This window comes from Cervus canadensis, chromosome 4, assembly GCF_019320065.1.
Source record: "Cervus canadensis isolate Bull #8, Minnesota chromosome 4, ASM1932006v1, whole genome shotgun sequence".
NCBI lineage: Eukaryota > Metazoa > Chordata > Mammalia > Artiodactyla > Cervidae > Cervus > Cervus canadensis.
Genome location: NC_057389.1, coordinates 96,590,393 through 96,615,500, shown reverse-complemented (window position 1 = coordinate 96,615,500; position 25,108 = coordinate 96,590,393). Strand labels below are relative to the sequence as shown.

Here is a 25,108-nt window from a genome sequence, read left to right as displayed (position 1 = left end):
CGTTAAGGGGGTGACTGCGGCAAGCCTGGAGGACGAGGGGCTGCGGCCGGGGTCGCCAGCACCCCGCAGACCCCGGTCGGCCCACAGAACTCGGTCTTCCCGCTCCGCACCCCCCTGTCCCCGCGGAGCCTGGCCCCGCGGCCTTCCCGCCGCCCCTCCCCGGCGAGGCTCGGTCCCAGAGTCCCCGCTGGGCCTAACCCGCCCGCCGGGCTCACCTCGCCTCCCCGCCGCCGCGCCAGAGGGAGAGGGCAGGCGGGCGGACTGGCGGCGCAGCGCGCTAGCTGCTCGCGGCTCCGCTGCCCCGGGCTCGGCCGGCCGCCCCGCCCCGCTCTGCACCGCTCCGCCCCGCCGCCGCCGTCGCCGCCGCCGCAAAGGGTGTGAGGGGCGCCGGGGCGCTTAGGACCCTTCCGGTCTGGATTGCTTCTCCTCCGCTGCAGCCGCCGCCGCGGCGCCCGGCCTGACCGATCCGTGCGCCGGCCAATCAGCGCGCGGGAAGCTGGGCGGGCGCGGCCAATCGCGCGCGCGCGGGGCTGGGGCTACTGCCGGGCGGCTCCGGAGGAGAGGTGGGGCCAGCCCCGCGCTGGTTGACCAGTTCTTCGGAGAGCGGCGCTCGGCGGCCGCGCTGCCGATCGCTCTGCGTCTTATTGACGCAGGCCCGGCTCGGCGCGCCGACTGAGCTCTACAGGCGCCCGCGATGCGGCGGCCGAACACCGCGCTGGGAGGCGATAGAGAAGGGGACTGACGGAACCGAAAGCCTGGCCGCTGGGCTTGCAAGTGCAGACTGACAGCGGCGAGTCGGTCTGGAGGAAGGCGGAGAAGGTCCATGAGGGGAGGGCCAGGGCGACGGGCCTTGGCGTCCAGGACTGGGAGGCGGAGGCGGCAAGGACGTGGAGACGAGAGGAACGGACCTTGGATTCCTTTTCTCACTGTGAAGGAGTTTGAGGGTTGCTGCCAGAAGCCGAGGCATGGGAGAAGATGGCCATGTGTAGGCACCAGGGCCCGGCAGGTCAGTGACAGAGGGGAGGAGAAGACTGGCTGGTGAGCCTGGAGCAGAGTTCAAGCCTCTTGAACAAAAATTGCCACCATCTAGGATTATGGGAAACTCAGGAGGTCTGGCTCTCAGAGCTGTAGTTTTACAAAGGATCATTCCTGGGTCTTCTCAGAGAATGGCAGAGTCAGAAATGGAGGGAAGGGAGTGCAGTGCTGAGGGCCCTTAGGGCCTGTGATTTGTTGGCAGTGACCTTCTTCAGAGGCATCTCCCCCAGCTAGCCTCTGGATCTGGTTCCAGCAGGTCTGAAGGTGTGAAATGATGGGAGAGTTGTTGTCAGATCCGTGTTTCCATTAGCAAAGCTAGAAGTGAGGCACGAAGGCTGGACCCATTGGGGAAGATCTCAGAGGTCAGTGGGTGGGGTGAGAGGACTTTGGGGACGGGGAGACTTGTGAACTGTAAAGGAGGAACAGCCCTCATAGGGTGGCCAGGGCAAGGGCCAAACTGGAGGGAAGGAGCAGGACTCTGCAAATGGGGAAGTTAAGGGGCTAAGGGGTTCCGAGCAGAGTGGCAGAATTTGGGTAGGCTGGCAAGCCTGTGACCCAGGGCCAGGCTGGGGGCACCAGGCCCTCAGAAGGGGGGTAGTGTAGAGGAAGGGATCCAGGTACAGAGTTCCCCTTAGGCCACCCTCATCTTGGCTACCAGAGCCAGTTTTCTAAAACTAAGTATGGCCCATCTGTGTTTGAAATTGTAGTTCCTGAGTGTTGCCTGCACTGATAAGGGCCCACCTGATAGGCTCCTGCCCACACCCAACCATACCTGTTCTGGATGCACAACAGAAAATAGGAAGCAACAATTGCCACCATCAAGGATTATGGGAAACTAATGAGGTCTGGCTGTCGGAGCTGTTGGTTTACAAAGGAGCATTCCTAGGTGCCTCTCAGATTAGAAAGGAGCGCCTATTCTCAGATACACTGCAGTCCTGACTTTGCAGCAATCACCCCATGCAAAGTGAGTTCCAAAAATCATTGTACACATCAGAGGAGAGCATGTCATGTAGTTTTCTGAAAGGATTCTGCTTTTTTCTGGCTTATGACATGCAGTGAACATTTATGGACACAGCTGAAGTGACAGGATAGGGGTCAGGGAGCTGGCCTGTACTTGGAAGAGTGTACAGAATTCCAGTGGAGGCTAACAAGTGAGAAGATTCTGCCACAAGTATGTTGAGAACTGCAGGGATGGGGGAGAAGGGGACATATGGGCATGACTGACAGCTGATCTAGCCTGCCAGGTGGGGAAAAGCAGTTGAGGAAGGCCTCCTGGACAAGAGGAAGCCTCAGCTGAGGATGGAAAGGCAGCAGGAATGTGCTGGGCCAGTGCTTTAGGCAGACAGAGCACTCAGACCCAGCGGTTCTGAGGTGAAGACCTACACGCTGTGTTCAGGGAACCACACGTCAGCTATTCTTGTTGGAGGTGGAGAAGGGATACTGGAAAGTTATGGGGGCTTTGAGGTGGGTGGACTGGCATGGGTGACTGGAGGCCCATAGGCTGGCTTCAGCTTATTAAGTGCCTTGTTTAACCCTGAGAGTTTTCTAGGTTTCTATGTTTTTTAGTTGCCACCATTTAGAAATTGGGAGCTTTCACCTTGAAAACTCTCAAATTGTTGGTTTCACTGTCTGGCTAATAGTTAAAGCTCTGGCAACGTGAGGCTCACATTCCCATAGTTTCAGCTGGAACTGAGTGGCAGCTGCCCCATTAGGTGAGACCCTAGTTCACCACAGTCTTAACTCCCTATTACCCACTTCTGCCTGCGACTTCACTCACCCCTTTCCTACTGGGCCTTGGGGCATCACAGGGTGGAGACCTGGCTATGGAGGTAATGGGCAGCTGCTGTGGAGTGTTAAGAAAGGAAGTGAGCAATGTGATGGGATGTTTGTTTTGGAAAGATCATTAAGGCACATGAAGTTTCAGGGCTGAGGGACGTAAGATCACAAGACCAATTAAAGAGCTATTGCTAAAGCCCTTGTAAGAGAAGATGACAGCTGGCCTGGGTCCAAGGCAGCAGGTGTCAAGAGGAAGGAACTGATTTTAAAATTGTTTCAAAACTTTAAGAAAATGCAAATTAATTTACAACCCACTATCAGTACACACCCCGCTACACACCCCAATAGTGTGGCTGTATTAAAAAAGACAATAGCGAGTGTTGGCAATGTTGTGGAACTCTCATACACTGCTGGTGGAAAAGCAAACTGGTTTATCCACTTTGAAAAACAGTTTGGTAGTTTCTGATGACATTAAACATATACCTGTCATATCGCCCAGCAATCCCATCACTGGCTATATACCCAAGAGAAATAAAAGCATGTTCACATAAAGAATGTTCATATCAGCTTTATTCAAAACAGTCAAAAACTAGGAACAACCCATGTGTCCATAATTCAGTGAATGGAAAGGAACTGTGGTATATCCGTGCAGTAGGATATTGCCTGACAGCTGGCCGGATGGCAAGTGCACAACAAGGAAAAGTACTAAAAACAGTAAGTGAAAGAAACCAAACATAAGACCACATATGATTCCATATATATGACCTTCTGGGAAAAGCAAAGTCATATTAGTGGTTGCCAGAGGTCAAGGTAGAGGGTGGGGGGAGATAATTACCAGGAGCCACAAGTGAATTTTTAGGGATGATCAGTTCCGCTCAGTTCAGTTGCTCAGTTGTGTCCAGCTCTTTGCAACCCCATGGACTGCAGCACTCCAGGCTTCCCTGTCTATCACCAACTCTGAGAGCCTGCTCAAACTCATGTCCATCGAGTCAGTGATGCCATCCAACCATCTTATCCTCTCTCATCCCCTTCTCATGTCTTCAGTCTTTCCCAGCATCAGGGTCTTTTCCAGTGAGTCAGTTCCTCGCATCAGGTGGCCAAAGTATTGGAGCTTCAGCTTCAGCATCAGTCCTTCCAATGAATATTCAGGACTGATTTCCTTTAGGATGGACTGGTTGGATCTCCTTGCAGTCCAATGGACTCTCAAGAGTCTTCTCTAACACCACAGTTCAAAAGCATCAATTCTTCCACAGTCAGCTTTCTTTTTGGGATATTGGGTATACTCTATTTTTATCTTAATTATGGTGGCCCTCATATGACTATGACATGGGTTCAATCCCTGGTCCAGAAGATCCCCTGGAGAAGGGAATGGCAACCCACTCAGTATTCTTGCCTGGAGAATCCCATGGACAGAGGAGCCTCATGGGCTACAGTCCATGGGGTTGCACAGAGTCGGACATGACTGAAGCGACTTAGCACACAGGCGTATGACTATATATGTATCAAAACTCAGAACTGTGCACCTAAGAAGAGATGACTTAATGTGTGTAAATTATACAAAGAAAACTTAATGTAAAGGAAAAAAAAAACTTTAAGAGGTGAAATTGTTGGGTCTTGGGGATAGGGTGTAGGGCTAAGAGAGGAGTAGTCAGGAAAACCTGGCTTGGTTTTTGACTGGGGACTTCTGCCCTTGGCCTGCCCATGAGGAGGCCCTTTAGAATCTGTTTCTGGCTGCCCTTCCCTGCCCTGGATGCTGCAGACACTGCCCACCTCCCCATCCCACATGGGCCTCTTTGCCTGGTTTCCAGTCAGGCTCTCCACTTCAGTTATGGTCCTTTGGGCAAGGGATTAGCTTTTCTTAGCCTTGGTTCCATGTGGAGTGGGCTTTCAGTCTCCCCCTACATGGCCTGCTCTCCCTCCACTCCCCTAAGCCCTCCTCTGTCTTCTCCCCAACCCTTACCAGGACCAGAGATGTGCCAGAGGGTTCAAGTCAATACTCTCAGTTGTGTTATAGAAAGCCACACTGCATTTAAGCCAGTGGGGACAATGTGGGGAGTTTCCTGCACCGTAGCACCTGAGGGATTGCAGGGGTAAAGCTAGTCTCTGTACTGCAGGCTTGAGAGCTAGGGTGAGGCTTTGGCAGCCAGAGGGAGGCTCTCTGTCCCATCCCATTCCTCTGTGTCAGCTTCCTTCTTCCCATATCACCTTCTGCTGTCCCACCACCTGAGGGGATGGCCCTCTGTCTCAAATCAAGTTTGAAAAACCCCCATAGGAGGACTCGAATAGCTCACTCCCACCCCTGTGCTGGTCAGTCAGCCTCATATGAGGACATGGAAAGAGAAAGGGTAGAAAACAGTTGGGAAAGGCAGAAGTCTGGATTTTACTTTCCAGTGATAAGAAGCAGGGTGTCCGAGCTGGGGGCATAGCTGAAAGTATGGGAGCTGTATGCAAATGGGGACCCCATGGCCCCAAGACTGAATGCCATGATCCTCAGCACTCCTCTTCCAGGTCTTTCCCAGAGTACCAGCTGCTGGACCCTTGCTCAAACGCAAGGGACTGGAAAACTTTTCTGCAAGTCTGACCAACCCTGAAGACTAAAGGAAAGGCCTGACCCCCCATCTGCCCACAAGTCCCCCACCACATTGACCAGTGGTGAATCTCAGCATCAAAGTAAGTGCCACTGTGTGCCCAGGACTGTTCCACCTACCTTGAATCTGACTGAACAGTCCATGGTCACATGGCAAAGAAAACTAAGACAAATCAAATAGAAAAATAGGCTATGTAGAGAAGGAAATTCCAACAGGAAAAAAAAAAAATCTTCGCAAGCTTCAGAGGATATGAAAAAATATTGCCTCCTTGAAACAAGAACCACCATTAAAAAAAATTCAGCGCACAAACTATGTCTTGTGCTCTCAGCTGAGATGGCTTAGAAGTAATGACATCCCGGGAGTAAGACACTCAGAGCCTAAGTCTTGTTTCTAATGCCATTCTCAAATAAAGGAAACCAGGGGTCCTGAGAGCAATGGCTGATTCTAGGGCAGGGTCTGGGAGTATCCGAGATGAGCCTAGAGCAGGCTGTAGGCAAGACAGGAAGTGCTTCCGAAGCACATCCACAAACAAGGGGGCGTGCCACAGGAGCCCACTGAAGGAGTCCCAGTAGCCATCGCTGGAAAATTTGAACAACAAAATAAGTAACCTAGTTCTAGGTTGTGACTCAAAGTATGAAAATAAATATCCATGAGTTTCATAGTAATAGAAATAGATGATTTAACAACAAAAAAGTGGGGAAGAACAGACAAATCTGTACTGAATTCCAAATAATTTATGTGGATACGTCCCTCCTATGGAGGTGAAGCATAACTCCCTGCTCTTTAAGTGTGGGGTAGGTATTGTGGCTTCCTTCTAAAGAGTTCAGTATGGAAAGCAGATTCCCCAGAAAGCCCTGGGGAATAGAGAATCTGACAAACACTGCCTCGGTCAGATGACCATGTTTAACATCACAGTGATAAGACATTTTGACAGTATGTACCCTTGATGTGAAATGATGAGAATGGCATTTTACTTCTGGAGTCTTCCTCTCCAAAACACAGAACACCAGTCTTAACCATGAGAACCATGAGAATAGCATCAGACAAATACAAGTGTAGGACATTCTACAAAATATCCACCAATAGTCCTCAAAACTGTCAAAGTAATAAAAAACAAGGGAAGTCTGAGAAACTCTCATAGCCAGAAGGAGACATGTGATGTCCTTGAATAGGAAAAGGGAATTAGAGACAAATTATGGACATATGAATAAATTATGGGCTTTAGTTAAACATATCAGAGCTTAAAAAAAAAAAAGAGTTCTTGGAAATTAAATCATTTGGAAGAAATGAAAAATCTTGGTAGTAGACAGGTTGGGAGAGAAAACTGAAAAAACCTCCCAGTTAGTAGCACAAAAAGCTAAGATGAATCATAGAAAGGATGAGAAATTACAGGTCATTCTAGTAGCTTGACTTCTGTAGTCAAAGTCTCTACCCCTGAGATATATGCTCCAGCAGCTTCACCTCTGAATAACAGAAAGGCTTGAGAAGCAAAATGAAGTCTACAAGAAAGTAACTCAAGAGAACATCCAGACCTGACAGTTATGAGTAATCAGACTGAAGTCAACACTAAATGAAGAGAGATCCAAGGCACCTTGTTGTGATATTTGAGAACATAGGGACCAAAAGGAAGGAAATAAGGAGGTCACTGACACAGGCGTACCAGAGGGACTTTGGACTCCTCAGCTGCAATACTGAGAACATGATAAGGGATCGTTGCCTTTATGATTCTGAAAGGAACATTTTTATCTGACCTAGAATTATATAATTAGCTAAACCTTCAATCAAGTGTGAGTAATCAAGTCATTTCTAGACATGCTGGGCCTCAAAACATTTACCTCCCAGCATCTTTACTCAAGAAGGATGTGCTCCACTAGAACAAAAAAGAAAATTCAGAAGAAGACTATGAGACAGGAAGCAAGAGAGATGAGCGATGAGGCGGGACTTCCTGGAGGAAGATGAAAGGTGACCCCAGAGTGACAGCTCTGCTGCTGATGGGGAGGGCAGCTGAACCACATGGCCTGTCATCACCAAGACCCCCATTTCCATCCGGTCACCTTCTTTACTTGAGGACAGAATGCTCAGGAGAACTGGCCCAGATTCTCATCAGAGCTTGCCTTGACCATGTGTAAGGAGGGTCTCTCCTCTTAGGCTCTGCTGAGGACACACACATCACTCACAGGGGTTTTCAGCTTTTCCCCGAGAGCAGGAAGTAGACCACAGTGGGCTCAGGAGTAGAGAAGACAGAGCAGCCACTCTCACTGACCCGGCTTCTGCTGCATGTCCAGCACCTGGCTGACACCTGTCTGTGGAGAGCCCTGTTTCTCAAACCCACTCGTGGTTTTGCTTGCAAGTTCCCCAGAAAGGGCCTTGTCACCTCCTGGAGAAACGGAAGTCAGACCGTGCCCCAGGACTGCTCTGCTCACCTCCTCTGGGAGCCTCTGCCCAGCGGGGCCAGTGCTGCTCTTCCTGCATGGCTGATGTGTGCTTGTCCTCTGATTTCAAGACTAGGTAGTAATTTTGTTTGAATATTATTATGTGAATATGATAAACAGAACTATAAAGAAAAGCAAGGGATCAATTAGTATGGAAGTGAGGATAGTCATCACTTCAGAAGTGAAGGATGAAATACATTTTTCTGGTTCCTGTTCAGATAAAGATGTTCTGGCTAGTTTGTAGTCTCCTAACCTCAAAAGTTGTTCTGGTCATTGTTTGGTCAGGAGGACAGAAACCAGAGCAGGCATTTCCAGCAGAACTTACACCCTTGTTTATTTGTAAGAAGGGCAGAAGGAAGGTCTGAGAAGGCCATCAGGGCCCCTCGGGTTCCTGCCAGCTCTTCAGAAGTGGGATCCTGGAGGAGCCACAGGAAGCCTCTGTTGGTGGCCAGCAGTGTGGAGCACTGCCATAGTGGGTGTATCAGCGCTAAGGGCCACAATAGGACCCCCCATCTGCTTCTGCCAGAGCAGAAATAAGTGATACGAATTTCTCAAAGAATAATACAATTTCTAAACTTTCAAATCTCCAGGGAGTGCTTCTCACTGGTGGAATTTAACTGGAAATGTAGTCCCCCAGTTTCCAACCCCCGTTATACAGGGGAGAGCCTAGGAGGAGATGGAAAAGTCACTGACTAGCCCACAGGTAATTCAGAACTAAGATCTGATGGTATTCTAGAGCCCGACATATCAGTTAGTTGCCATGAAGACACCATTCGAGCTATCTGGGATGGCACTTTCATAGGGAGCCAAATTCCAACTGCAGAACTGCCTCTCTGGCTTTCTATCTTCCTGCCTGATTCTATTAATAAAATTGGTAACTTTATAGGATCATTGGGGAAAAAAGTACAAATCTGAGTTTCACCTCTGTATGCTGTGTGCAGGCTCTGGGCAGCCATCTCAAGCAGCATCTCGTGGCCCAACCCCCTCCAACTTCTGTCGAGTGGATACTCATTCCAGAGTTCCAAACCTCCTGCATTTTGTTCCACCCCGACACAGTCCTCATTTTCCTCCTAGAAGCATACGGGTCATGGGTATGGGGGCAATGCCAGTGGCTACCAAGAAACAGGGCCGCCCCCATGAGTTACTGCTCAGTTTGTTTTGAGGGGCCCTCAAAAATATGTACACAAAAAGAACAAGATTAACACACACACGCACACAAAATTTTACTGTTATTTATTGTCTTAAAATTGCATAGTACTTTGATTGTGCATGCTTTTAAATAGAGGGCAAGGTAGCCCACTTGAAACTATTCTCTTGCATGGGATTTTTTGGGCTGTTTTTACTATGGGCAGGAGCAGGGACCAAAATGTTGCCTGGGCTGAAAAAGAACCATGATGAGATGAAAGAGAAGTTGGACAGTCGGAGAGATTTAGATGAGAAGACACTGTTGAAAAGAGCTGCAATGTGATAGACCTATGGAGGCATAGGAAGATGGTGGGGGGGAGCTTCCTCGAGGTCAGGGCACAGGACTCAGTAGCAGCCAAGAGAGGATGGGACAGGAGAAAGGAGTCCAGAGGGGCAATGCCTGGCACTCAGATCTGAGATGAACATTCCCTGCCAGGGGGCCGGGTGCACTGGGTAGCCTGAGGGCACCGTTGGCTACAGAAAGCCACATACTAGAAAAATAACTTAAAAGCTATACAACTGTCATTATAAATACTTTGTCTTTAACTAGTGTTGGTTAAAAAAGGTTCACAGTTACTCTGAAGAGAGCTGTATCTCTATTGCACGGTATTGGAAGAGTCTGCTCAGATCCCCATGTGTAAACAATGATTCCCTTCTCCTCTGGCAACGTCAGGACACAGAGAAAACACTACTTGCTGTAAGCAAAGCACTTGGGTACAAGGCACATGGAAGCTGTCAAGCTCTATCGGGATCTACTGAGAACACGCCGAATGCCAGCTTTTCTTCCCACTTGGTTTCACTGGGACAGGTCTTCAAGGTGGCAGTGGTCTCCTCTCTGTTCTCATTCCACGGTTACAGACTTGGCCAGATTTCTGGGGAAGTCAACCTAAAACAACAGAAAGTAGCTGCTCAGACCCACAGGTCTCAGCAACACACTGTTGTAAAGCCAGCTCTCAATGTACTTTACAATAGGAAGATGAATATTCCTGGGCACCTCCAACCATGAGCTCCTTGAGACCTGCATCTTGGAAGGGATTTCTTATTCTAGAAACAATTATGTTTATACAGTAAACGTTAATGGTGCACCTGATATCTGTCATGCAGTGTTAACACTATTAAAAGGATATGATTCATGCTATTAAAAACAGCTAGCTCAATTTGTACTGTTAAAAATTCACTTTTCTTGGAAGTAGACACACTAAAATATTGGTTAAGGGTGGGGCTTGGGAAGGAAATGTGACTGAGGATGGTTGATAAAGTGGGCTTCAACTTTATCTACAGGGTCTTATTTTGTTTACAATAACATTAAAGAAGAGAAGAAATAAATGTCAATGATGGATGATGTATGTACCATCGGATGTTTGTTATATTGTTTTTGGTGTTGATATGTATTTTTTAAAGCTCCTCAGAATAAAATTGTAATAAAACTTCTATCTGCACACACACTTTCTGGTGAGATCATAAATTGGTTCTTTTCTGGAACAGAAATTGAAATAGGAATCCCAAAATGTTGAATGATTTGCTAGATTGAGGATAAACCTTCTAATATGGGAGGAAGATGTACATATGCACAAAGATAATTCACTGCAATTGTTATTTATGCAGATATTCCAAAAGATTAGAAACAGTTTAACCAATAGAAGACTGATTAAGTCACTGTTAAAATCTATGTTATAAGACTGTGGTGGAATATTGTGCAATGATCAAATGCTGCTTACAAGTTCAAGATCTGAGAACTTGTATACACTTGTAATATATTAAAAAGAAAGTTGTGAAATTTCATCCTTGATATTATCTCAAAAAATCTTAAAAAATTTACAGGCACAAGGAAAAGACCAAACTAAGATATTAAATTTGCTCATCAAATTGCCTCTGGGTGAGAAGCTTATGGTTTAATACGGTCTTCACACATCTTGCAGTTCCTGTCGTTGTTTTCAGGGGGTATAAGTTACTTTAAAAAACTATTTTAAATGAAAATATTGCCCTTATGAATATTTATACCCAATAAGTATTTAAGAGCCAAATGGAACTCTGGGATTATGTCTCTCCCCTTTGCTGGATGAGGTGCAATTTTTAGACGTACGTCATATCCTCGGAGTACAGCCAGGTGGAAGGAGAGGAGCTGCAGTGGAATCACACTCAGGATACCCTGCAGGCAGTCCACGGTGTGGGGCAGCTCGATCGTTTTATATGCGAACTTGGAGCTCTCGGTGTCGTCCTTGGAGCAGAGTATAATCGGGCGACCCTAAGACAGAGAAATGTGATCACAAGATGCAGGTCATCTCTGAAAGGAGCAATCCGTCACACACAGCAGAGTTTCTAAGATCAACGCATTGCAATAATAACAGTGATCTTTTGTCTTTGCTGGAGTTATGGGTCAGGTGAGGTATCTGATTTGTGTAAAGGTCAAAGAGTTTGGAGGCTTTTGTCAAAAAGGTTCCTATGCTTCCGGGGTTGTGGTGGTGGGGCACCCTCCTGCTGCATTAATTCAGCACGCATTTATTGAGTGGCTTCAGTGTGCCTTGCAAAGAGCAGGAGTTCTTACCCCTTACTCTAGGGGCTCATAGTCAAGTGGTAGGAAAACAAAAATGTCAATAAGCAAACCAATAAATAGCAGTGAATTTCCGATAAATGTCACCATGGCAGTAAAACCCTGTAACATGATTGGGAGACAGTTGGGAGGGTTTGAGAAGTTCTCTGAAAAGGAGGCATTTGTATAGAGACCTGAATGATGAGAGGCCAACTGCTGGAAGAAAGGTGGGAAGACTGTTTGGGGCAGAGGAAGCAGCCTGTGTTTTCCAAGTTCTAGTGGACTACTGAAACTGGGGGTGGGGGGCGGTTTCAGTAATGGAAACTCCTGAATTTGGATCCAGTTGGTCAGAAATGTGGGTGGGCTGGGAAGCCGAAAGGCTGCAGTTGGTGGCTGACATGAGGGTGGTCTTGTAGAGGACAGAGTCCTTCACCTGTGAAATCTAACTCTGGGTGGCCAATATCAGAATTGCTCCCCAGGGATCTCTACCAGACCTCCTTTGGTCTCATGTTTCGGATCCAGGACCCCTCCGGGTCGTCTGGATCACTGGGCCTCACCTAGGAGCTTCTGTGGGCATGGCTGCAGGCTGGCCAGCCATTTTCTGAATGTGCACCATGCGTGAGGGATCCCAGAAGTGTGTGCTCACACCTGCTCACCAGCAGGAACGAACACTCATTGCTGGTGCTGGCCAACAGTGGGTGAAGTGGGCATGAGTGGAAGAGAACAGGAGAGAAGTGACCCAGCCTGGCGGAAGGCCTCACCTGGCGAGCTGTGACCTGCTGCAGGGCGTTCTGGCATTTGGCAAAGCAAGGATCCTTCATGATGACCATGATGACAGGCATCTGCTTGTCAATTAGTGCCAGGGGGCCGTGCTTCAACTCTCCAGCCAGGATGCCTTCTGAGTGCATGTAGGTTATCTCTTTAATTTTCTGGGGAAACATGAGGCGGAATCAGTGTAATGCTGCTAATGGGAGCAGATCATCCAGTGGGGAGAAAGGGAAGCCAGGGAAAGGATGATCCAGGAAGCAGGGAGCCGAGGTCCACAGGCAGATGGACACACTGGAGTGGTCAGTGGTACTGAGGGCAGCCAGTGAGGCCAGGCCCAGGGAAGAGGGTTACCTGCTGTCTAGAGCACGCACAAAGCCCAGCACACAGCTTGTATCCTCAGTCGCTAGCTCTGGGGCACAGCCATCCTGCCCCCACCGTGATGGGCAAGTCAGTATCAATCTAGCTTTTCCCCTTTCCTTTTGAGCCAGCCCCATGGTTTCCCTAACAGTCATAGTTTGTAATGATGGCATTGTATTCTATACCTTCATTTAATTATCTGATTAACTAATCCCTCAATTCTAGATCATTAATAACTTCTAAAGTGTTGCTCCAACTTAACTATCAAGCAAAAAGACACACACTGGGGTGTTAATGGAGTTTCCCCCTATGTTTAGAGAGATCCATTTTTTTTTCCAGTTACCATTAAAGCCATGTCACTGAACTGGTGAGAGTGTTGAAGAAAACATTTCTCAACTCCCCTAGAACTATTTGGGTCAGGGAAACATTGTTAGAAGTGTGGCTCCACCCTGGATGCTGCAGACAGCAGAAGTACTGTACCCAAGCGACCACAGAGGGGCCACGGACTTGTGCCAGCAGCAGTGTAAAAGCTTCTTTCTTTCCTCCAGGACTAACTTGGAGACATAGTTGAATATGCATCTTTCACCAGCACACTCAGGAGCTGCAGCTGAGCACCCCAGGTACCAAAAGGTGCCCCGCCCGAGCAATGAGACTATTGCTCCTGAGCAGCTGTGTGCCTGGCCTCTCAGAGGTGCCAGAATCTCCACTGGAAGGATGTGGGAGCTGAAGCTTACTGCAATCAGGCAACTCATGGCTTGCACCTCACCCCAATTCCCTACCTCCTGTAATACTGTTTCCCACCAGTGGCATCATTATTCCAACTGGGCGCAGTGGTGGGCTATAGGCACTTGCTCCACAGGGAGAGGAGGGGGTTCTAGCTGAGTTATAGATGCTGCCGCCCTTCTGACACTGTCTCCCATTTACCTTGCTTGATCATCTGACCCATAAACAGCAAGTGGAGAGTGAGTAAGCCAAGCTCTAGGCTTGGGTCTCTGTGCATCTCTTTCCACCCTCTTAGTAGCCCTGTGGTCTTGGTATCTTGCCCCTACTCCATCAGCTTTCTCTCAAGCCACATCTTTATTGCTGCAGTGGGCAAAACAGCCAGTCATTGATATAAAAAGTGCACGGCTTTCTATGCTTATCTCCTGCACCTCACCTCAGAAGATTGAGGAGTAACACGGGCAACTTTGTAGAGACTCTACCCTGCAGTTCTGGTCTGCCCAAATCCTCCCACACAGACTTCTTGTGGTAATAGAAAAGAGCAAAGTGTTTTTTTTTTTTTTTTAACTGAGTTTGAATTTTAGCTTGATCACTCCTACTATGTAATCTTGAGCAAGGTGAATTTTTTGGAGGCTCAATGTCCTCCTGGGTCAAACATGAACAATAACTGCCAGTCTCTCAGAAGATGCTCATGAGGTTTGAATGGGCTATCCCGGATAGCGCCTGGTGCAGGCTCACACCCCAGGGCTCTGGGCCCTGCCCCTCTCTGCAGGAGAGACCAGCATCTCTGTGTCAGCAGGGCTAGAACACTGGGTCAGAGAGCGACACCCTCCCCTCCCCCAGCCCAATGCCCTGCCCCCCTTCCTGTCCGTTTCCTGAGGTGTCTCCTGCGCCTGCCCTCACTCAGGGGCCGGTGGAAGTGGGGGTTGGGCAGAGGGTGCTCACCAGGGCTCCTTCCAGGCACGTGGCATAGTTGTAGCCTCGCCCCATGACCAGAAGCGACCTCTGCGTGTAGAGCTCCAGGGCCAGGTCGTGGATCTTCTCATCCAGGGACAGCACTTCCTTGATCAGCTCTAAGTCAAGCACAGAGCAGAGGGGGAGAGCCAGTCACACCAATTATAGAGCAAGATTCACAGAGAAAAGTCATGGTGTATAAGACAAGGCTTTCGAACTCACATCGCTTACACACTTGTCTCCCTTGCATTAGTTTAAAAGAATTTTAAATGCGGATTATGGGAAACAGCTTCTGTTATCGGCTAGGATTTTATTGTGACGGTGATTTGTATTTGTGTTCATATTTTCCTGACCACATAAGGTAAGCAGGGAAGTGTTATTTCTAGCGCCATTTTACAGGCAAGGCAACAGAGGGTCAGTGAGGCTAAATCTCCAGCTGGCCAGCCAGAGCTGACACTCCAGATTAATACTCCTTATCTGGCCATGTGCTATGTCTGGAAAAAAAGCCTGTGTGAGATGGACCAGCACTCCTCAAACTCTTTGGTCTCAGGATTCCTTTATAATCTTAAAATTTATTGTGAATTTCTAAGAGCCTTTATTGCCTTTATTTTTGTGGGATTTATCTATCAATATTTACCAGATTAGAAACTGAGAAAATTAATCACTCATTTAAAAATAACAATAAACCCATGAAATTAAAAAAAAAAAAAAAACAGTGAGAAGAGTGGCACTGTTTTACATTTTTGTAAATCCTTAATGCCTGACTTTTTCATAGAAGACAGATTCTCTTATCTGTTTCCTCATTCAATCCATTGCAATATGTTTTTTGGTTGAAGAAAATCTGGCCTCACAGATTTGTAGCTGGAGAAAGAAAGAGTATCTAAATAAATTTTTCAAATAATTGTGAATGTCTTTGATATTATGACAAACTTAAGAAGTGACAATTTCTTAAAATAGTAAGTGCAAATGTGGTATCTGAGATCATATCAATAAAAATTTCCTACTTTGTCAACTTAAAATGTATACTTGCTTAAATGGATCTTTACATGTGCATAATTTTGTAACACTGCATTGGCCATTTGCAAAATATTGATTCACTGGATTATTCAAATCTTCCAAAAATGGACACATTATAAAATATTTTTTAAAAAAAAATCAGACTTGTTAAAATCACTGTGAGCTTATCAGAGATGTTTTTGAGTACTGGGAGGTCGTCACACTTGAGCTGACAGCTGCAAGTTTTCCAGATCCTGTTTTGGTTGAAAGCTCAAAGGTTATCGTTGGCAATGGATACTATCATCAGCTTTTCTTGAAGTTTTGGGCTAAGTTGGTTCACTTTTGAGAAAATGTCTGCCAAGTACCAAGTCAGCTTGCTACTCAGTCAACCACAGGGCGCTTTTCTCTGGAACAACCGTCGGACTTCAGGGTGCAGCAGAAGCACTTTCTGCATACGTCCCATTTGTCACATAGAATATTAAAAAGTGTTACAATTTAGTACGATTAATGCATTTTGCCACATAATCAAAGACATTGCTAAGTGAAGTTGTTGCATTTTGGTCATGAGAACATTGTACTGCCTCAGCCCTGAAGACTGCTGAAAGTGCCAGTGGCGGCCACTGTAATGTACTGTAAATGTCCACACGGAGGGGGAGGCAAAGCATCTTATTTATCATGAATACCATGTTACTACAAAAATAGTTTTCACTGAAAGGGTCTTTTAGACCCCCAGGATCTTTGGGTCACATCTTGATAACTGCCCACTTACCAGAAGAGAGTCCTGTTCTTGCAGGATTATTACCTGGCTTAAAGTTAAAATGCTTTTCTTGTTAATAAATTTTTAGAACGTTGTCTTGGTCAGATTCAGACCTTGAGATCTTGTATGGCTACACAGTGGTTTTCCCTCACTGCCTTCTCTTTGCCCTTGGTTGCAGAAGAAAGTCTGGTAAGACTGGGAACAGCCCCGCCCAGAAGAGCCTTGGGGCCGTTCATGTTTCCTGAGCAACTCCTGATTGTCTGCCCTGGCTGGGCACCTGGACACCAGCAGTGACTCTGACACGTAGAGTTGGTGCTCACTAGGTTGACACGGTTGGGGAAGACAGGCCAATACACAGGAGAACAGGTAATTTCAAGTCACGGCATGTGCTATAAAGGAAAGAAATGGGTTCCTGCTTATAGAGAGCTAAGCAGGGGATTGGGCTTCCCAATTCTTGCAGGCAAGAATCTGCCTGCAATGCAGGAGACCCGGTTCGATCCCTGGGTTGAGAAAATCCCCTGGAGGAGGGCATGTACTCTTGCCTGAAGAATTCCATGCACAGAGGAGCCTGGAAAGTACAATCCATGGTGTTGCACAGATTAAGGCCCCTACTAAGGTTACCAAGGAGGGTCTCAGGAGGCGACTTTTCAGCTAAGACTTGGGTGACGGGAGCTGTTTGTCATATCAAGAGCTGGAGGAAGAGGGTTTTGGTAGAAGAAAGAGCCAGTACAAATGTCTTCCGGTGAAAAGCGCTTGGCATTGCTGAAGATCAGAAGGTTGGTGAGGGAGGCCCCGGAAGGGAAGGGAGCTGGCAAGGGTCAGAGGCACAGGGGCCCAGCGTGCAGGGCTCCAAGGCCTAAGGACAAGTGCGGACTGGAATCCTGGCCCAGTGAGGGGGCTGCTACAGTTTAGCAGTAAGTAGAAGTTTTGAGGAGAAGGGAATGATTAACAGAATCATTTATGGAGAGAGTCAGGCAAAGGAGCAGCCAGGAACAGTCCACAGGATTTGACAACGAGCAGGTGAGCTCTGGAACATACCGGGCAGAGATTTCAGGCCATGGATGATCTCTCGCCTTCTGTTTTGCAGTGAAATGCGGTCTTCAGACATCATCAGACCAAACATCACCAAGGAGATGAACTGACTGGTGTAAGCCTGAGGACAGAAGAGTGTTGCTAGCAGAACTGGGGCGATGTGCATGTGGTGACCGCTCAAGATGAGACAGATCCTGGGGCTCCCCTCCAGGGCTCCCCTCTGCTCCCCACCCAGCAGAGGCCCTCCTGTGGGTGCCCACGTGGCTCCTACCTTCGTGCTGGCCACACCGATCTCCGGCCCTGCGTTGATGTGGACGCCGCAGTCAGTCTCTCGGGAGATGGAGCTGCCCACAGTGTTGGTGATGCCCACGGTCAGAGCTCGGCGGTCCTTACAGTAACGCAGTGCCAGGAGCGTGTCTGCAGTCTCCCCTGCCACACAGATCCTTCTTTTCAGTTCACAGGTATGTGGCTCTGCCAGCCTTAACCTCCACCCCTGACTCATTTGCTTCTGGCTCATAGGCAGAAATTGGTGCCCAGACAGTTTGTGTGTGTTTAGAAAGGAAAATGTGTGGTCAACAATTTTTTCTAGTTGATTCTTTTTTTTTTTTTTAAGGTAAGATGTTCTTTATTAGCACAAGCTGGAATTAAGGTTGCCGGGAGAAATATCAATAACCTCAGATATGCAGATGACACCACCCTTCTGGCAGAAAGTGAAGAGCAACTAAAAAGCCTCTTGATGAAAGTGAAAGAGGAGAGTGAAAAAGTTGGCTTAAAGCTCAACATTCAGAAAACTAAGATCATGGCATCTGGTCCCATCACCTCATGGGAAATAGATGGGGAAACAGTGGAAACAGTGTCAGACTTTATTTTTTTGGGCCCCAAAATCACTGCAGAGGGTGACTGCAGCCATGAAATTAAAAGGCGCTTACTCCTTGGAAGGAAAGTTATGATCAACCTAGACAGCATATTAAAAAGCAGAGACATTACTTTGCCAACAAAGGTCCGTCTGGTCAAGGCTATGGTTTTTCCAGTGGTCATGTATGGATGTGAGAGTTGGACTGTGAAGAAGGCTGAGCGCCGAAAAATTGATGCTTTTGAACTGTGGTGCTGGAGAAGAATCTTGAGAGTCCCTTGGACTGCAAGGAGATCCAACCAGTCCATCCTAAAGGAGATCAGTCCTGGGTGTTCATTGGAGGGACTGATGCTGAAGCTGAAACTCCAATACTTTGGCCACCTCATGCAAAGAGTTTACTCATTGGAAAAGACCCTGATGCTGGGAGGGATTGGGGGCAGGAGGAGAAGGGGACGACAGAGGATGAGATGGCTTGGCATCACCGACTCGATGGGCATGAGTTTGAGTAAACTCGATGGGCATGAGTTTGTGATGGACAGGGAGGCCTGGAGTGCTGTGATTCATGGGGTCGCAAAGAGTCGGACACGACTGAGCGGCTGAATTGAACTGAACTGAATGCCAGAGACACAATTAGCACTTAGATCTTGAAAAAAAGGAGAATTCTCTAGTCTTAAAAGTAAATAGGAAAATAAAACATTCATGGGGATTTGGATTCAAAGTTTGAAATTAATTTATCACTTCTCATTTTACTGTTTAGTGTGAAGTGCATGTTCTAGGGCTGTTGAAACCTTGATCATGACAATTGGCAAACTATTCAACAGGATGGGGCCTCCACATGGGGACTGCCACCGCAGAGGCATATGGGAATCACTTGATCACTTGGGTGTTTAGTAATGCAGTTAATGTGGTTCACTGTGATCATTTCTGTAATTAGATGAAAGCTGACTCCTAAGTGGAACTAATTTGGAAGGAATTTATTAAAAGTCTGTGTGTGGTTGAATGTTAAACAGAACATTTAAATTCCATAATTGAGGTTTTCATGAAAAATATGTGAGACAAGTTTTTCTAAAAATGGCTTAAGATTCAGGATGGGGAACACATGTAAATCCATGGTTGATTCATGTCAATGTATGGCAAAAACCACTGTAATATTGTAAAATAATTAGCCTCCAATTAATAAAAATAAATGAAAAAAAAATAAAAATGGCTTAAGACTCTCTTGTCCCTGGTCTTCTCTAATTTTTCTTGAATCGTATAAGACAGAGTGGTTTATACTTACTCTTCTGTTATCTCACTTTCCATTTTCTATTTAACCCACTCTGTCTGGCCTTGTGCCCTGGTGGATTCTCAGGTTCAAGATTTCGCTACTATTTATGTGACAAGTAGTTTCTCACCCACTGTCCCACTGAATTCTCATGACAGCTCCTCCCCAATGGGAGGCATCACCTCCATTTCCCCTTTAGGATGAGGTATTCAGAGATGGAGGAAATCAATGCCTCAGTTGCTCAAGGCCAATTAGCTATAGGTGATGGAGTAGGCCTGGCTTGGGCCTGGCTCCCAGTATTCTTTTTTGGACTCTAAATGATCTCATTCAGAACGGGCTGAAATTTAATATTTAAAAAGCAAGAATGACCCTAAATGGTGCTTCTCAAACAGATCTTGTTTTAGAGGAAAACATTTCTTGTAGCCTCCAAGTGTGGACTCAAATTATTTTTATTAAAAAACAACTTAAATAGGTTCACGCATAAAACAGCAAGAAGTCCCTGTTGGTTAGTCCTAAAGAACTCAAGTGAAATTAGATATGATCCGGAACATAAAATCAAACATTCAATGTCCACACAGCCACCGCTCTTGGCTCTGCCATCCTAACTTTGTTCCAGCGCGGGCTGGTGCAACTGTGGCCCACTTCTCCTTTCCTGTTTCCACTCAGACTTGCATCTAGCACAATGGGCCACGTGGCCCTTTCTCAGCACCAGTGGGGGCCAGGGCTGGGAGTTGGGGACATATCTATATTCATCAGTATCCCCATTTTTGATAGTTTTAAAATTTTTAATGTAAAGAGCTAAACAAAATGAAACTTTAAACTCCTTCTATGAAGTCACTCATGAGGTACCACTGCAAAATTTCCACACTAAATGCACCTCCATTCTTTGGTTAATGGCTTCCATCAATTCATGAAACATTTTTAGGCTCTGACAGAATTATAAACCCAAAGGTAAGTGGCAACTGAAGCTAGAGGGCAGCACCTGGGAACGAGGTGGTCAGCTAGATAGTGGGTATGTCAGTGTTAGTTTTTCTTAGCTTGTCACTGAAATGGAAACGCTATTGATAATTCATGCTGAAAACAGCATAAAGAGATATTAGGGCATTCTGTTAATGCTGCAGTTGTGATAATGACACTGTTGTTATATTTTTTCTTTTATCATTTACAGATACATTCTGAAATATTTATGGATAAAATAACATGTTTCATATAGACTTTTAAATAAGCCAGTGAAAGAGAGGGGTTAAAGTGGCTATGATGATACAAAATGGGTGAGCTATTTCATAACATAACTGCTTAGGCTAGGTGCTTCCTCATGCGAGACTCTCTTCTATAAAGGTTTGGAATTCTGCATAGTTAACTGTTATAAGAATTCTCCCAGAGCTCATGCATATGAGTTCCAAGCACACAGCTGTGGATCACCTCCCGGACCCTCTGTCCTGCCTTGAGCTGGAACAAATGCTCCAGAATGTTAGAAAGTCACCCTGGCGGGGTTTCCTGAGCTGAGAGAGGGTAGCCTGGATTCTCTACATGTGAAGAGTGTCTATGCCTCCAACTGCTGGACTGCGTGAGCACTGCATGGTGCCCAAGCAGTTCTCAAAGGGACTATCAACCAGGAGCATTAAACTTTCCTCTAATTTAAACCCAACACACATTTATGAGTACCTCGGTGAGGGGGCTCTTAAGTCCTGGACTTGGAATGTCAGGAGAAGGAAAAACTGCTGCATGGCCCTCCTCATAAAACGGGACAGTAGTTGATGACTCTGAGGGTTAAGTGACTCTGAGCCTCAGAGCATGTGGTGCACAGTCTGTGCAGAGAACATCACTGGATGAAGGAGGGGGGAGCTGTGGAGTGCCTCACTGGGAGGACAGAGCCCTGAGGTGAACTAATGGAAACCTATAGCCCTTACCTGACTGGCTTATGAAAAAGCAAACGTCATCCCTGAACACAGGTGTGTTCCTGTCCAGAAAATCACTAGCAAGTTCAACCATCACAGGGAGCTCGGTCAGTTCCTCCAAAACTTGCCGCGTCTAAAGCCAACAAAAATGGGAACTGGAGTCAGTTACAGACACTACAGGGACAAAGACAGCTGAGCTTCTAAGACATCGCTACATACAGGTGGGCAGGGAAATTCAGGCATTCACAGGCCAAACTGCAGAAGAAATGGCTCCATGCCAGTTCTCATACTGGCTCATGGCAACAAATTTGGAAGGCCAAACACAGGACAGGATCTAAGACTCATCATGCCCTAGCCGACACTGCCTCCTGGGCACAATCGAGGGTCGAGCCTGTCGCACTTACGGCCACAGCAGCGTGGTAGCTGGTCCCACAGCCAATCACAATGAGCCGTCGGCATCGTCTGATCTCCTTCAAGTGGTCTTTCAAGCCACCCAGGAGCACTGCAGGACACATGCAGGGCATTAATGCTGACATGACGCAGGGACCACGCATAGGCCTAGGGCTCGGATGAGGGATTACCTGTGTTGGTCTCAAAATTCACTCGACCTCTCATGGTATTGAAAACTGATTCTGGCTGTTCAAATATCTCCTTCTGCATAAATGCACTGAAGTTACCTGGTCAAACAAGCATCAACAAGATGAGTCAATTTTAATTTTGTTACACTACCACTGCTTAGCTTTTAAGAAAAGTTATGCAGTCACAGGGACACGTATAAAGGCCACTACAGATTACGAAGGGTATCTCCAGGTATTGTCCCATCTGAGATTCACGGTGACAAGTCAGGTCAGGTATGCTTACTGTCTTCACTGTGCATATCACACCCTGCAGCTTGAAGGAGGGAGGGATGTAAGCAACAAACGCGTGGCTGGCCTTCCTGGGCCATGCTCCTCTTGGCAAGGCCACAAGAAAGCATAATGCTTTCCTTCCTTCTACCCTCCTACTTAGGAAAGTACGCATGAAGCAAGTCCAAGGAAATAGGCCACTTTTTAAAACCAAATACACTCCTAACTTCTGTATTGAAATGAAAAACAAAAAAACCTTTTGAGCCACATATTTCTAGGGCTCTGATGTGAATGAAACCAGATAATATCCCAGACATCCTGACAGGTGTTACGCCTGATGCCTGTCAACAGGTGTGCAAACAGGGTGAGTGCCCTCTGTGACATACAGATGCACGATGCCCAGCATTGCAGTGTCCTCGTATGCTGCCCTCGGCAGAGAACTTGTAGAAAGAGTGACACGAAGCAAACAGAGCAAGTGAGGAGAGGTGGGGCCGCAGCAGATACAGATCAGAGAAGGGCTCTCTGAGGGAGCGACGTTTTGGGGGAAATGACCAAAAGAAGCTGGTCCTGTGAGAAGCTGAGTGAGTGCCCCCCTCAGGTAAGCAAGCACTCCACTTGTCTGAGTAACGGTGAGGAGGGCCGGATGGGTGGACAGAGGCATAGTGAGAAAGGGTTGCATGAGGTGGTGCCCGGCTGGGTGTGGGTGGTTGTGGGCTGTTGCTGGGAGTGTGGGTTTTATTCAAGGAGCAGTGGGAAGCCATCGGAGGGCTTTACGCAGCAGGATAAGGGGGTATGATTTGCGCTCTTAAAAGTTTACCCAGGTGGCCCTGTGGAGAAGCGTGTGCACAGAGACCAGTGTGGGTGCAGGAAGACGGGCTCCCCTGGCGAGGAGAAAGCAGTCCTGTTTACCGCAGGCCTGTAGGAATGTGTCCTAGAGAGTTCTGAGGGGAGGTAGTTGATGGACTGAGGTCAGATCAAGCAGGAAGACCTGGTGCCTGGACACAGTCAGACATTCCCTTTGGAGTAGCCAGGCCAGGCACCCCACATTCCCTGAGCTACATGAACCACAGACCACCTGCGGCCCCACCCCAGTGCTTAGAGCAGGCAGGAAGGCTGTGGTGCCCGCCCTGGACTGGGAAGAGAGTCTCCCCCACAGAGTACCTGCCCCTGAGGTTGCTGCACAGGGACTCTCAAAAGACACTTGCCTTTCATGATTTGCTGCAATTCCATCTGCAAGGTCTGGATGGCTCGAGATGGGTCATCACTAGCCAAACGCTTGACCCGATGAATAGAGAGCTTCCCATCAGCCACTGCGGCAATGTCATCATCCTCAAGGAAGATGACCCGGTTGGTGTGCTCTATGATAGCACTGGAGCAAGGAAAACATGGGTGTCAGAGACAGGGCCGACCCTTGACAGTTACAAGGTGGCAGTTACTCACTGCGTCTCAACTGTGGGTCCGTATCAGCAGGACCGAAGAGCATTTTGCCATATGCCATAGTTACACTAATTCATACCTCTCGTCCCTTCCAGCCCCCAGAACTACTTTGAAGCCAGCCCCAGACATCAAATCATCTGTAAACCTTTTGGCTTATAGCTCTAAAAGATAAGAACTATTTTGTAACCCTACTCTAATACCATTATCACATCTTAGAGTAATAGTTATTCCTTCATATCATCAAATATCCAGTAGGTTCAAATTTCCCCAATAATCTCATAGATGTCCTTTTATAATTGTTTTCTTCAAATCAGGATCCAAACAATGTCAACTGTGGAGAATGTTCAAGAACTAACATATTATTCTGAATCATAAAGGGAAAGTATGAAACATTTATCTTGCCTTTCCAAATGATTTGTCTTTCAGGATAACCACATTTTACGAAGACAAGTTTCTCTTTAGAGGAGGTAAATACAGCTAATAAGGAATGACAGAATTATAATAATCAACCTATGAACTTATAATTGTTAATAGCTCTAATCAAGGTCTATCAGTGGCTACTGACACGAAGAGATGAAACTCTGAGAGCAGCTTTATAATGGATGAATAAGGCCGGTGATACCGATTTTAACAGCACTACAAAAGGACAATGAAACAGAGAGCCTCCTGATGGAAATACACACTACCTATTAAATAGTCTTGCCAAAAAAAAATCAAACCTGATGATCAAGTTTCTAGATAACTGTAAACTCCTGTTTGCAGGAAATACAGAAGACCACGGAGGAGGCACACAACAAAATCCATTTAGTGGGAAACTCATTCGGACAAATGACTCTTCTTGTACACACATATACATGCATGCAAGCCAAGGGAGGGACTTAAAGGTAACTGCAAGATCTACCCAGTAATGAAATGTGCAGTCATTGGCGTTTATTTTTATATTAACTTTCTCTGTGTGGAAAGTAGTAACGATTTTTCCCTTGAGATGGTAAATGAAAAAGAAAGGTAAGCAATAGTACAGGTGGTACACAGATATGCTAAAAGCCATGAAAGTGGGCTTTTCTGGTGGTTCAGACAGTAAAGAATTCACCTGCAAATGCAGGAGATCCCTGGGTCAGGAAGATCCCCTGGAGAAGGGAATGGCTACCCACTCCAGTATGCCTGCCTGGAGAATTCCATGCACAGACTAGCCTGGCAGGCTATAGTCCATGGGGTTGCAAAGACTTAGACATGACTGAGCAACTCACACTTAACACCCTGAAGGTGGTGCTTGAAGGGCCATGAGAGGAAAAAACGCTCATTCCGCCAAGTGCTACACCAATATGTGCCCTGCGCAGAAAAATGAGATTTAAAACTGCTGATACAAAGCTAAAAAGAGAAAACAATCAAGTTTATGGTTCTAAGAGAGGCATCTCCAGATCCTAGCGAAGAAAGATAATGTAGGATGGAACGCGCTTGCACTAGAAAAAATATTTTAAACAATAAATGTTCTTTGAATAAAAAGCAGAAAACACAGTCAACAACAGGAAGAAGTAAAAATGGCCTGATTCAATCTCTAGTAAAGAAATACCGCTTACACTGACTGTACTTTCCTTCAGACAGGGCTTAACATGTGTGCTTGATTTACGTGTGCATGTAATCTGCATGTTTAAATATAACGACTGTTTTAATTTACAGAATG

At 46.8% G+C, this 25,108-nt stretch overlaps 2 protein-coding genes and 1 long non-coding RNA gene across 5 annotated transcripts in view; 1 reads left to right on the top strand and 2 right to left on the bottom strand.

Annotated features, from left to right (window-relative positions):
• The window catches only part of MAPK9 (mitogen-activated protein kinase 9), a 65,459-nt gene extending 64,996 nt beyond the window's left edge, over positions 1-463 (bottom strand). The window contains exon 1 of one of the 3 annotated variants that reach the window (XM_043466979.1): positions 216-463. The gene's annotated coding sequence lies outside the window, so the exon portion shown is untranslated. The remainder of the gene's footprint in view (positions 1-215) is intronic. The other 2 variants (XM_043466978.1, XM_043466977.1) reach the window with 2 other exon arrangements.
• An 8,584-nt stretch (positions 464-9,047) lies between these two features.
• The window catches only part of GFPT2 (glutamine-fructose-6-phosphate transaminase 2), a 45,929-nt gene continuing 29,868 nt past the window's right edge, over positions 9,048-25,108 (bottom strand). The window contains exons 10-19 of the mRNA XM_043466976.1: positions 23,196-23,359; positions 21,727-21,822; positions 21,550-21,647; positions 21,158-21,278; positions 17,402-17,559; positions 17,137-17,251; positions 14,337-14,464; positions 12,308-12,475; positions 11,100-11,261; positions 9,048-9,902 (exon numbers count right to left, since the gene is read on the bottom strand). Coding sequence (XP_043322911.1) covers positions 9,858-9,902; positions 11,100-11,261; positions 12,308-12,475; positions 14,337-14,464; positions 17,137-17,251; positions 17,402-17,559; positions 21,158-21,278; positions 21,550-21,647; positions 21,727-21,822; positions 23,196-23,359 — 1,255 coding nt within the window. The 3' untranslated portion in view covers positions 9,048-9,857. The remainder of the gene's footprint in view (positions 9,903-11,099; positions 11,262-12,307; positions 12,476-14,336; positions 14,465-17,136; positions 17,252-17,401; positions 17,560-21,157; positions 21,279-21,549; positions 21,648-21,726; positions 21,823-23,195; positions 23,360-25,108) is intronic.
• Positions 17,478-17,793, top strand: LOC122440574. The gene is made up of 2 exons (XR_006269125.1): positions 17,478-17,591; positions 17,744-17,793. It is a non-coding gene; the product is annotated as an uncharacterized LOC122440574 (long non-coding RNA).